The sequence below is a fragment of the Periplaneta americana genome, chromosome 12 (assembly GCF_040183065.1).
Source record: "Periplaneta americana isolate PAMFEO1 chromosome 12, P.americana_PAMFEO1_priV1, whole genome shotgun sequence".
Lineage (NCBI taxonomy): Eukaryota > Metazoa > Arthropoda > Insecta > Blattodea > Blattidae > Periplaneta > Periplaneta americana.
This window is the reverse complement of record NC_091128.1, coordinates 114108913-114122873: the sequence shown is the minus strand read 5'-3', so window position 1 is coordinate 114122873 and position 13961 is coordinate 114108913. Positions and strand designations below refer to the sequence as shown.

At 32.0% G+C, this 13961-nt stretch overlaps 1 protein-coding gene across 16 annotated transcripts in view; it reads left to right on the top strand.

The window, feature by feature from the left end:
* Positions 1 to 13961, top strand: part of nrm (neuromusculin) — a 1323427-nt gene that overhangs the window by 1257609 nt on the left and 51857 nt on the right. For 14 of the 16 annotated variants that reach the window (XR_011335314.1, XR_011335315.1, XM_069842000.1 and 11 more), the window contains 3 exons: positions 2078 to 2113; positions 6236 to 6376; positions 11050 to 11083. Coding sequence is in view for 14 of the 16 variants with exons in the window: in XM_069842000.1 (XP_069698101.1) it covers positions 2078 to 2113; positions 6236 to 6376; positions 11050 to 11083 (211 nt within the window). In the remaining 2 variants the exon portion in view is untranslated. The remainder of the gene's footprint in view (positions 1 to 2077; positions 2114 to 6235; positions 6377 to 11049; positions 11084 to 13961) is intronic. The other 2 variants (XM_069841994.1, XM_069841997.1) reach the window with 2 other exon arrangements.

The window sequence follows — 13961 nt, the reverse complement described above, 5'->3', positions numbered from 1 at the left end:
ATTTTGAACCGGAGAGCAAACAGCAGAGCCAACAATGAAAACACATGGATTCTCCACCACCGAAAAAGTCTAAAGCAATACACACAAGTTTAGGTAAAGTCATGTTGACATTCTTCTTCGATTCTAGGGGTCCTCTGCTTGTTGAATTTCTCGCACATGGGGCCACAATCAATGCGCAGCATTATGAAGAGACTTTACAGAAACTGAGATGCGCCATTAAGTCAAAATGCCATGGAATGCTATCGAATGGCGTTATCTTTCTTCATGATAATGCCCGCTCACATACTGCCAACTCCGTGAGGAATACGATTCAGAGATTTGGTTGGGAAACGCTTCAACACCCCTTCCCCTACAGCCCAGATCTCTCCCCAGACGATTTTCACATTTTTGGAGAGTTGAAGAAAGACATTCATGGACTTTGTTTTGCATTGGACGAAGACGTGTGTAACTGAATAAAGAATTGCTTCGGTAGATAGCCCACAAGATTTTTCAAGAATGGGATTGATCGTCTTCTCTCACAGTGAGATAAATGTATAAACAGTTTTGGAGATTACTTTTGAGGTAATAAATGTTCTATTACACTTTTTGGCATCTGACCCGTTTTCATTTGACTGTCCCTCAAATATTGAATCGAAGAAATGTGAGGAATTAAAAAAAAAATTGATTTACAGCTTTCTTGATGAACATTCTTTGTGTAAGTTACTGTACTTATAAAGTCACCACTTTATACTTTTTACCCAAGCTCATCTAGGATGAGCATTTCCACACTTACTTCTCGGTTTGTAAAGCATATAACATTTTTATTTTTATAATAGAATTAATCTTCTGCGCAAGCATTTGTTTCCGTGGCATAACAAATAACTCGCATGTTTATTGTGAGTTACGAGGTTTCAATGAACTTCATACTTTAAGACAAAGAATACTGCCATACTTTATATTCAGTAGATATGGCAATTAATACGACATAACTCGTCCTTTCCCTTTAATTTGACACATAGAATAATCTAACGTGACAAAAAATGTTACAAAAGTAGGTATTTATATCAAATGAATTTTAGCATACAAACTAAAGAAATAGCTAGCTGCAAAACTGTAATTTTGTATGCAGTCGATACCTAACCTTATTTGTAAACTTTATATTCCACTTTATTTTAGAATTATGATAAATCTATTTACCTACAAATATTGTCAGTATAGTAAAGTAAAAAATCCACTTTTTATTCATTTCAAAATACCTACAACACAAAACAATGAAAAATAAGAGTTTATATAAGTAGGCACAGCTTGTAACTGAGATCTAGTAATTAATCTAGTTTGGCCACATTAAAGATTACAGTATCACTCCAACTTCAGTTTACGAAATGGATTAAAGCATTGTTACGCTTTCATTAACTTCGATCATCATTATGAATCTTTGTTAGATAATGATGTTACTTTGCAATAAATTAATGGAATATATTTTCAATTTTCATTGATAGTACTGGTATTATCACAGGAGTAGATTCGTTGTACTCCTAGATATTAAAAAATTTGGAGGCATTTATGAGATTAAAGACAACAAAATGTAGGTGCTTAAGCTCTGTATAAAATATTAATTCTTTCACTCCATCTTTTCCAGAAGTCCACACATTCATTATTGTGTTCTACATCAGTAAGAAATGAATTTGTAGAGTTACCAGTACCAAACGAAATTTTAACCACTTTTATGTGCAAGAAAATGCAATTACGATTTCACTGTCTACAAGCTGTCTGCAATGTTATATATGAAGATGCTAGAATTAACATGTTTACCCGCTCTCATCCACATTTGCTATTGACTCGACTGTGTTAACAAAATAATTTCAATAAATGATAAGAATACACTTTCATTTCCAGATATGAATATACAACCTTCTCAACACTATTATTTTTAAACATTACATCACTCATTAAATACTTTGATGTTCTACGAAAACATTTATCAAACATTTTGATTCTTGTACGAGTAGGTCGTCTGTCTTTTAACATGCATTTAATATTTAGTACACGACATAACCTTTCAAAATTAAATACTGACTTAGTTATCCGATGCTTTTAGCCTACCAGGAGAAAAGTAGTAAGTTCAGAGATACAGGTATGATGTTTTCCAGTAGTGAGATGACACGAATGCTTGCTGCATGCTGGCATGCATGCTGGCTTAGTGACGTATGTGAATGTGGAGCAATGATTAATTCCAACACAATTTTTTTATTTACTTATAGCAAACAGTATCACTCTTCTTTGATTAATGGAAATTGAGGTTAGCACTACTGCAATTCACTGTTAATTGTATTTATTAATATCGCACAAAATTGTGGCTGTGTTCACTAAGAGATTAGTTTAGTACTCACATAAAATCAGTAGGTATCATATAATTTTTTTATCAGGTGGAAAGATAAAGAGAATTATAACATACAGTAACAGAGAAGGTTTATAACGAAATGTATGTCATCTTCTGTCACTTGTGGTACAAGCTGGAAACCCTGTATTTAAAATTGAGTTTGTAGGTGGAACTACATGTGATACATTGACAAAGTTCCTTACAACTTCTCTCCTGCTACAGCTTCTGCTACATGTTTCAAAAGCTGGCTAAAAGCAAGTTTTTTATACATGTGGTGTGAATTGATTGGGTGAGTTCCTAACAACCCAGTTCCACCTTGACATTAGTATTTGTGTTCATAAGATGGAATAACCTATAAAATATGTCACACATTTTCACTCTTTAGACATATCACTAATAAAGTAATAATTCATAACCATATTTTTCTTCATTTAAATACTGTTTCCGATCACTATTTCTCTTTCCCCACTCTTTTTTGTACTGTAATTTCAACCTCTCCTTATAAGATGCCCTAATATTTTCAGTTGTAAACTTCTGATCACTTTAATGTCTTTGTTTTATATGACATGTGTTACACCCACACCTAATACATTATAAATGAATGCAAAGTAGGATTATGTATGTGTATACTGTGTGTTCGTTTTTTTTGACTGCCTTCTCTTGATTTCTATATAATCAATGCACAGTTTAATATATTTCTCTGTATATATACAATTCACAACTAACACTTCAGATGTATAAACTTAAGACTTTGGTCTCTTAAGTTCTTGTGGAACACTTTGTTATAGTTATCTCAATAAATGTATTGTAATATTTTCTTATATGTAACAGTACTTTTTTTGTTATTGAGATGATGTAAATAAATCGTAAGAGGACACTTTTTTAATAAAAAATATGAGGTACGAGATGAAAATTAGAACTACTGTATATTTTTCTAATTATTTATTTCTTTAATTAAGTATAATGCTTTGTAACCCTATGATTGGAATATTTTTAATTGCTGAATATTTTAAACAAATATTATATTTTTAAACATAGGCTACCATACCATTTCTAAAAATTTCAATTTAGTATAGTTTCAGAGATACATACAGATAACATTAAGTCATTAATTTTGTTTTATATTAATAGTGTCTTGAAAACAATATAATACACAAAAATCAACATAAGAAAAGAGTCAGATTTGTTATTAATGGTGATCTTATTCTCAAAATTTTGACAGTAGGCTATGTTACTGATGAATTTTTTGTAATTCCATAAAATTGTCTCGATTGTATATACACTGAGAGGCAAAAAAAGTGAGCCACCTACAAAAACTAAAGATAAAGAGTTGTTTTTTATTTTCAATATGCTTCATTGCTTAGTAACAGTGAAACAATTTCTAGAGACTTTAGATCTGATAACAATGCAGATCTAAACAAAAAAGAATAGCACAGAATACCACTGTTGTAAAATAGCGATCTATAATCACGTTCTAATCTTTAAACATTTGGTGAAAATTTCACGTTTCCATTCATCTCTCTAAAATTTTAAGTTCTTATTCTTGTAACACATTATCTAAATTTGTGTAGAAATGACATTAAATGCAACTGACAAAGCAAAAATTATAGCTACAATTATTGAAGACGGATGAAGCCAGCAATACTGTGGTCATTCATACAGAGAGTGGTCCAGCACTACAGGGAGACTGAAAGGTATCGTAGAAGACCTGGTTCGGGACGAAAACTAGCAATAACAGTTCGTGATGACCGCTTCATCATTCTGAACATGTTGAGAGATAGCCACTGTATTACAGTAGATACATGGAACACCCTCCAGGAAGTGAGAAATGTTAATGTGAGCTAGAGAACGGTAAGATGAAGACTCAATGAATTTGGTTTATACCCAAGGAGACCAGCAACAAGTCCAGAATTGCTCTCACAATATCGTGTTGCACTATTACGCTTTGCATGTAATCCTGTCAATTGGACTCCAGAACAATGGAGTCAAGTCCTGTTCAGGGACGAATCCAGATTTTGTCTACGATCTCCAGATGGACATCAGTGGGTCTGGAGAAGACGAGCTGCCTGTAATTTCAGCACTCGACTAATTTTCAGGGTGGATCAGTTATGTTGTGGGCCGGTATTTCTCACTCAAACCTCGTTTTCATTGAAGGAGGTTCTCTGACTGCACCCCAATACATTGAAGAGATTCTCAGCGAGTATGTTCTTCCCTATGCTGCAATTATAGGAGAAAATTTTTTACTAATGCACAACATCCGTCCTCATACTGCAAGATGTGTGAATGAATGAGTACCTTCAAGAAGTTGGTGTGAACAGAATGGAATGACCAGCACGAAGTCCCGATATGAACCAAATAGAACAAATTTGAGACTTGTTGGGAAAACGTGTTAGAAGTCGTCTACCTCCACCCACGAACCTCCATCAGCTCTGGAATGTGCTTACAGAGGAGTGGAACAACATCGATCAGAATGACATCCAGAACTTAATTTCTGCGATGAATCGTCAGTTGGATGCTGTAATTAGAGCATGGGGAGGCAACACGTGTTATTAAGAACTCCTTTGTTACCACAGAAAATACTGTTAAGGCTCATTCACAATGAAAATTAAACATAACGTAAGCTTTAACTTAAGAATGTAAAAGTTACGGTAAAATCAAGAAGTCATAACCATCATTCACGATGTGAACAGCAAACATACTTGATAACCAAGGAAACATAACAACGACGCCATTTCCTCATATTCTGTCGTATACTTCAGTGCTCCATGATTGTGTTCTGTTTGCAAATCACGTAAGCATAAGCATGAAAGTTTGGAGTTTGCAGAATTTCATGTTAACGTCTTACGGTAATGTTTATGTCAATCATTGTGAATGATCCCATTTGGTAGCCTGGGCGCAAACTTCTGTGTTTATGTTACGGTTATGTTTAATTTTCATTGTGAATGGGCCTTTAGAGTCAGTAAAACTTTGAATAAAAAATTGCCACTTTTTCATTTTCATTAATTTCAGATTTTTTTCTCGTTTTACCAGTTCCATAATAAACTGATTTGCTAACAATCCCTAATTTTAAACATTACATAGTTGGCTCTGCATATATAAATGTACAAAATTCTATAAATAAGTTCTACAGTATACATGAAACATTTTAGATGGCCCACTTTTTTTGCCTCTCAGTGTAGAACCATACATTGTATGAATATAAATTTTATATACCCATATACCGATACATAAAACCCTTAACAATCCTTCAACGCCACAAAATAGTCCATAGTTAGATTTGCATTTGTTTTACATGTCTACTTCAACAGTTATTCTCCTAAAATAAGAAATTTTAAGTAGTTTCTGTAATCTATACAATTTATTCGTTGTCCTCAAAATTTCGGAAGATATATTATTTTAAATACAGGTACTATGAGTAATTCTTTCTTTTCCGCTTATCTAAGAAAATTCTTCAACTTATGTTTTATGTATCTGAATCATGTAATCTTCTTTCTTTCAATTACTCTGTTACTTTGGACAGTCATTTCTTCTTTTTCGTAATATAATTCCTTGCCTCCCGTTTTGTATCATCATTAAACATTATACAAAAATTGAGTAAAGAATTATTCCGTTACTAATGTCAGAATGTAATATCGAGGTATTTCACTTAACTTTTAGAAATCTTAAGATAGTATTTAATGTGAAGCAGAAATGAATAAGTTTCAGTTGAAGAAATCTTGTTGTATGAAGTCATTTTGTGTAGCTGATAATGAGATAGACCTGTGTAGTTGAAATGAATGCATCTGCATGGTTTATATCCCTTTCAATACATTAATATCAAATTATATTTGTTACAGTTCAACAAATAGTTGATAAATGATAATTCTTCCTTTCTAGGAGCTGAGATAGGCTGGTGGAACTTGGATAATGATCTCCTCATCATCATTATTGCTATCATAGCAGGAATTATTTTAATGGTGCTCATTATTACTATCATCATTACCATCGTGTGCAGGAGAAAACGTGCAGAAGACAAGTGTAAGTAGACATGCATGTGCACGTCTCACGCACAACAGCAGCATAGTGCAGATTGGGTGGGTAAAGTAGAGTACACGTCATCTCTCTTCTGAATGTTGTTTGCTTAAATTAGTCCAGCATGGCACAATAATATTATGCACTTGCATGAATTATCCATAGATGTTGAAGTCGACTGTGTTTATTTCTATTTGTTTCGAATGGGAAAGTGTAACCTTTTTGATAAATAATTTTTGCATAACAATTTGCCATAGTGTAATAATGTTTTTGTCTTACATGTTCATGTTTGTATGTCTGTGTTTTCAGTAATGTCAAAGCTAAGTTAAACTACGGTTTCAATTTACATAATTAATATTTAATTATAATGGAAATGTAGTTTATTTTGGTACCATATAATATCACTGACTAGTGGTAATGAACAGGAAATATGAAAGTGTTTTTAAAGTTTATAAAATTAAAGCATTGCATTAAAAAATATGACGAACCAGCAGACAGTAGGCCTAGATGATTCCATTAGACTCATGTTGTACAATAACATTGTCAGATTCATTGAATTCTGTCTGTTTCTTGGCCAGTAATAGGTTAAAAATGTTCTCTGATGCCAAGTTAAGAAATTCGTGTTTAAAAAGACATCTGTGAAGAACTTTCTAAGTAAACTGACTCTCAGACTCATTCATAAGAAAGTCTATGTTAAGCATTGCAATATGGGAACTACAAAAATATTTTGCCGATGATAAGAGTTTGCTTAAAATCTAAAGTAAAATAGATAGTCGACTTTTCATCAAAAGATTATAGAACTATGTATCATTACTTAGAAATATAGACTAGTTATAATAAACACTTTCATGTGTTACATGTAAATTAAATTAGTAAATTACCTAAATCAGAACTAGTTCTGAAGATGGCTGACACAAAGCCGAAACTAGTCAACTAGGTAATTTACAAACTTAGTTTACATTTAACACATGAAAGTGGTTATTATAACTATATTCCTAAGTTAGTCATTCATTCATAGTTTTCTGCCCAAAGGCAGGTCTTTCACTGCAAACCCAGCATTCTTCAATCTTTCCTATTTTCTGCCTTCCTCTTAGTCTCCACATATGATCCATATATTTTAATGTCTTCTAGTATCTGATACATTCATCTGCCCCGAACTTTCCTCCCATTCACCATTCCTTCCAGTGCATCCTTCAATAGGCAGTTTCTTCTTAGACAGTGACCCAACAATTCCTTTTTATCTTCCTTATCAGTTTCAGCATCACTCTTTCTTCACCCACACTTTCCAATTACAGTTTCGTTTTTTTATTCTGTCGTTCACACATTCCATTCTTCTCCATATCCACATTTCGAATTCTTCTATTTGCTTCTCTTCATTTCATCGAAATGTCCATGTTTCTGCCCCATACAATGCCACATTCCACACAAAGCATTTCACTAATCTCTTCCTTAGTTCTTTCTCCAGAAGTCAGCAGATGCTTCTTTTTCTATAAAGCATTAAAAGTCTGTACTCAAGATGTATAAACTAATATTAATTTTAATCACTCGTTTCATCACTCAGTAATGGTACAGAATGCTGTAATAGTAAGAATGTTGAAGTTAATCTTTGTAGGTTATGTTAAGATAGATAGATCTATTAAGTTTCCGAAGAAATAGTGAGCCCATAGAATTAAACTCATACTTCTAAAATATGTAATTCTAACCTTGGCATTCGAGGGGTGAAAATTTGTAAAATAATTGCTATTCTCATTGTTATATCTGCCAATCCGATAAGTGCAAGTCTATATTTTTCGATTGTTTTAATAAAAATAGCTAGTACACTGCTGTGGAGTAATGGTTAGCGTGCCTGACCGTGAAACGAACGGGCCCAGGTTCAAATCCTGGTTGAGGTATTTTCCAGTTTTTCCTCAATCCATTAACAGCAAATGCTGCGTAACTTTCGGTGCTGGACCCTGGATTTATTTCGCTGGCATTATCACCTTCATCTCACTCAGACACTAGATAGCCATAGCAGTTGATAAAGCGTCGTAAAATGAGCAATTAAAAAAATAATTCCTCTTTGTTGTAGAAGTAAATCTATATGATCGAAACATAAACGATGTTGCTTATACACTACATATAAAAAATTACACTATAACACTTTCTTTTTAATTTCATAAATGGATTTCTTGGCTGTATTATCAAACAATCTGCAGTGATTAGCTCAAAAGATAAGTTTGTTGATATGTATAAAAAAAGAACATGAGTCTAATATACATTTTCCATATTAGAGGTATTATTACAGTGTTAAAAATGTGAAGCTCTTCGACTTTTAGGAACAATTCTTAATTCTTACTATAAATAATAACAGAACATTTAAGTCCTACAATTTGCATTCAACGAAAACCTTTGTCGTCATACTATGTAAAGTTCAGAACATTTTATTCAGCTTGAAATTAATGCACAGACGAAGCATAAGTCAACACAAAGTAAAGCCATAGATATGCAAGTTAAATTAATGAATGGTGCAAAATTTGTATGCATACCGGTACCTTCTTTCTCACATTTCTCAAAATTGTCGTTAAATGATTTTTTTAGTAAGCAATTACAGTCCATGAATGAGTATTCTTTGCCATACTTTACTCTTTCTTATTTTTATAAAATTTTATATTTAATTTTGAAATGTGTATATTTAACAAAGTACCATAACTGATTTACTTTAGTTATTTGATAATATAATGTTCCAGTCCAAATTCGTATCTCCTATCTTTAATTTTAACTTTCTTTCTAATATCTTAATATTATAATTTCTTTCTTTTTATCAACATAATCATCATCATCTTCATCATCATCATAATCATTGCTTTTGTATGGCTTATCGAAAATTTTTTGCCTCCTTTTGAATATTAAGACGTCATTTCTTTCAAGATCACTCTCCTGTGTTCATAGAAAGTAATAATTTTTTTTACGATCCAGAGTCATCTTTCATTGAAAAGCGTATATGAGCTAAAGAAAAGTTGGAATTCTTACACTCACTAGTCATTCTGTGAATAAAAAATTATATGAATAGAAAGATAATCCACTTTAATATTGTACTCAAAATTTCAATTTGATAACTTTTTTTTAGAAACTGAAATTCGGTAAATCAATACCAGTACACTTAATAGTGGCACCATTTTTTGTTCTGAAATCTTAATATGGTATGTATTATGAAAAAACTTGTAAGTAACAACTAGTTGTATCAATAGTTTAGCCTATATTTTTGTAGGTATAGTGAAGTTGCCAGATTTTTTTCTATAATCCTTTCCTTGTTTTTAAATTGTACACCTAATCAGAAGATGATCAGTTTATGATTCACAAAACTTTTCACATAGAAAGTAAACTACCGTACATCTTCTTTACCAGTATTATACGAGGAGAAAGTCTGTTTGTTGGAAATATTAACTGATTATTCTCTATTAGTAAATGAGAATACTTCATTACAAGTAAATTTACTTCTCTTATCTGAAACTGTAGTAAAGATAGTTCCTACTATACCGTACCGAAAGATTAATTTTTAGAGACTCTTAATTTTCTATAAACAAAAAAGTCTACAAGATATATTGACGAATCCGCTAAAACTAATGCAAATAGATCAAAAATGTCAGTTAATGACAAACCAGATCCAGATGTCACGGGCGTAGCTCATGCGGTAGCACATTTGCTTGCTGATCCAGAGCTGCTCTTCTACATGGATTCGATTCCCACTTGAGCAGATTACCTGATCGGGGTTTTCCGAGATTTTTCCCAACTGTAAAGCTGATTTCTAATAATCACATGGTGAATCCTCGGCTTTATCTCACCAAATACCATTTCGTTTGCTATCACCAATTTCATCGAAGCTAAATAACCTAGTATTTGATACAGTGTCGTTAAATAACCTACCAAAGAAACTTAATATCTTCATACTGATCTCATAAACTAATACAATTAATGTTATATTTGACCTATAAGTAAAATTAGAGTTTCTTGTGCACCACATAATAGCAGATGTAAATCAGCAATTTTTTTTTGGTCAAATATATAATAGTAATTAGGTAAACATTATACATATCGTCTTTTCTTTGTACTGGTACATCTTCCTGGTACAATTGTTTTGATGCAAGATGTTGCTCTTACATCACCACTATCTCAACTAAACCCCACCATCATAACTGCCATTATTATTGTTAGCACCATCAACCTTTGCACCATCCATTTATTTACTAGCATTTTGTAATATAAGAGGTGGACATTTTACTCTAGTATATTGTTTTGAGTTTGAGAACATGATTGTTAATCGACAACAGTAATTACATAAATTTAGATCACATAAGAAACACTCATTATATTAATGAAATCTTAAAACAATTTCTAATAGTAATTATATTAAACAGTTATAAGCCAACACAAATGTTTTAGTGAATGGCATCAGTGATATCATATATATGGTTTAAGATTAGAGTTTGCTAGCTTCAGTGAGCATGTTGTTTTTATCGCAGATTTGTCAAGCTGTGGGCGCACTTGCATGTGTGTGGTTTTGGGATCACTAAGAAAGCTGATGCCTCCGGGACGTCGATTTACTACAAATGACATTGTCGAGCGAATCAAGTAACATTATGATAATTATAACTCATTAACGAGCAAGCTGACTAACATAATGTTTTACCTTTAATTTATAGACAATAATCCAGTGGAGATGGAGGAGAGAGAAAAGTAAGTGTCTGCTATGCTTAATTGCTTTTAATTTGACTACATATTCTCAAGGCAATTTCACAGCCCTCAAGTCATAGAAGTTTGGTTAAACAGTAGGAGATCAATCATTGAAGTTCATTAATTTCAATTTATTTTTGTAACTGTGAATCGTTAATTTATTATATTAACTCAGAAAATAGGAAATTACAGTTTTCATGATTGGTCTCTTATGGGAATTCAGGTTGGAATAGATGGATGCCATTCTACATTTGTCTTGAGAGATATTAGCTTATTTAAAACATATGTAAAAATTAAAAACTTTTTAGTTAGTGTAATTATACTTAGGCTGTGACTTCATATAATGATAGAGAGATGTATTAATAATAGAAAATACTTAGTAATATTTTAGTTAAGAAACCTGTATTTTACTTAACACTATGGAAATGTATAATATCGTATATGCTCTCTCTACTGAAAAGCATGTTTCTTCAAACTTTTATGCTATATCTACTGTATACTTATCTTGGTGCAACTTTAAAATTTGGACTGCTGTAGTACTATTTCTTACAATCTTTCTGAAGAGTTCTATAAAATGCTGCTATGCTGTTGCTAAGAAAGGATTCCCATGTGGATGTATCATGTTTTGTCAATTTTGTATTCTATTCTCAAGAGTATAAGTTTAGGAACCAAATTTTTATACAAATTTAATTAAATAAAAACAATATCATTGTCAAACTATGACTTTTATTCTGTCTTCTTGTACTTTCTGTATACTTCATATCCGACACATAACAGATAAAAATTAACAATAAGTTTCATGTTTTATTTTGATACATCTTGCATAGAAAGGTAAGCTAATCTAATTCTGTTCTATAATAATTGTTCATCTTAAAAATCTATAGTAGAAACTTATAATTTTTACAGCGAGTATCAGAGGTTTGTTACAAATCTCTATGGTCCTCACAAACTGTAAGTACGTGTTACATTTCCTGCAGATCTGCCTTCTTCTGATAGTTGTTGTTTGTTTACCATGCTGTCATTAATTTCCTGTGGTGTGGTTGGTAGTTTGAATTTTCGTTGTTGGTAAATACCAGTGAAGACTTGCCTTTAATCTGCATCCAGCTTGTAAATAATGTAACTTAAAGTAGAGTAGTGTCCTGACGACTAGAATTGAGATCTGTTTGACTAACTCATATCATAAATCATCACAAATATTAACAGTACCGGGTACTGGTAGCCCTATAACGTACACAAGGTACCGGTACCTACTTAGTTCACATTTATATAAATTTATTACAGTACATTATAAATTTACATGATGTAACATAGGTATATATATACATTAAAATAGTAAAGGCGTGTTTATTATGGTAGCACGTTCTTAAGAATTATACTTTTATTCTTAAATAAACAAATCTATGACTTCTTATTAGAAGATGGCAGTTAGTCGATTGGCCAATTCATCAATTAGATAGCTAGATCTCTTCCACTGTCTTATTACTGTCTGCTTAAAGCCAGTAATTGAACACTAAAACCTACTATAAATTGTCTCGTACTCTCATTTTGGTTTTCTTAGAAACTATGTAAAATACATTTTCGTCCTTAAGCCATCTCCCATTGTATACCCTATGTAATATTTAATCAAGATTTACGTTTATTTTTGATCAGGTAAATGTGACAGTAGTGACTACTGGAAATTCAGTAATGATTTTAGTCACTACTCATACTTAATTGACTTGAAAGTGATATTTACCAAATATATGAATTAATTATATTTGAAACAAACATGGTATTACGATATAATTTTTTCTCATTATTCTGCTATACAAGTATTATTCAAATATCAAAAGTACAAGTACTTACAGTCAAATTTTATTACAACTTTTAATGTTTAATGTTGCATATTCTATGTTAAATACTTTCATCAGCTAAGTGAAATATTATAATGCAAGTATAAATACCTATTCATAAAATAAATATTTAAAAACAATTAAATTATAATGCCCTTTTTGACGTTGTACTCATGAACTTAACACTGTGAAGAGTTAGTTTGATTTCTCTGCTAAAAAATACGTACCTTAGCCTATATGAAGAAATATAATCAAACCATAAGGATTTATTTTATAATCCGTATACAAGAATTCATTCTGCCTTTATGTGAAAGGGTATGGAATTTTGAGCGTGGGAATCCTTATCTATTGCAACAACATTTCAGTTACACTCCTCATCAGGTCATTGAGTTCTAATTGTTATTGTCATGCAAAGATTCCTATCTCGCAGTCCCGAGGGACGACCAACAATCGATGCATCTCCAACCTCCATGACTCTAGCTTCTTCTCCTGATAAACATTGTCCAGGTAATTTCCATTTCACATTTATGCACTAGATCCCACTCAATAGGTATTTGTCAGACTGGCCTTGGCCACGAGTCAAGCCAAGAGAGTGAACTTTACTCCAGTGGGTAGTAACTGAAGTGTTGTTTCGTTCTCTCCAGTTAGGATTTTCTGTAAACAATATTCTCTTTTATTATAAATGTGTATGCACTTACAACTTAAATATAAATTCCATGTTAAGTAGAAAATAACGTCATAAAGTTCACTGTCAGGCCTGTCACTTTGCTCTAAGACAGCCACAAGTTACACAGATTCATAATTGTCGTGTTACCATATTTTATTTTTCACTTACATATTTCTGTCACTACAAGTCCAAGGGCACTTGTCAGAACAGCACATTTCTTGTTACTTTTACTAACATTTCATTTAACAAGTATTTTAATTTTAACTAATTATTCTGAATTTCATATTTCATTAGTTATTCTGTCAGTTGCAAACTCCTTCTATGCTTGCTTCTCTTACGTCTTTTATATCTATATCTTCCACATTATAAGCATTCATGTTTA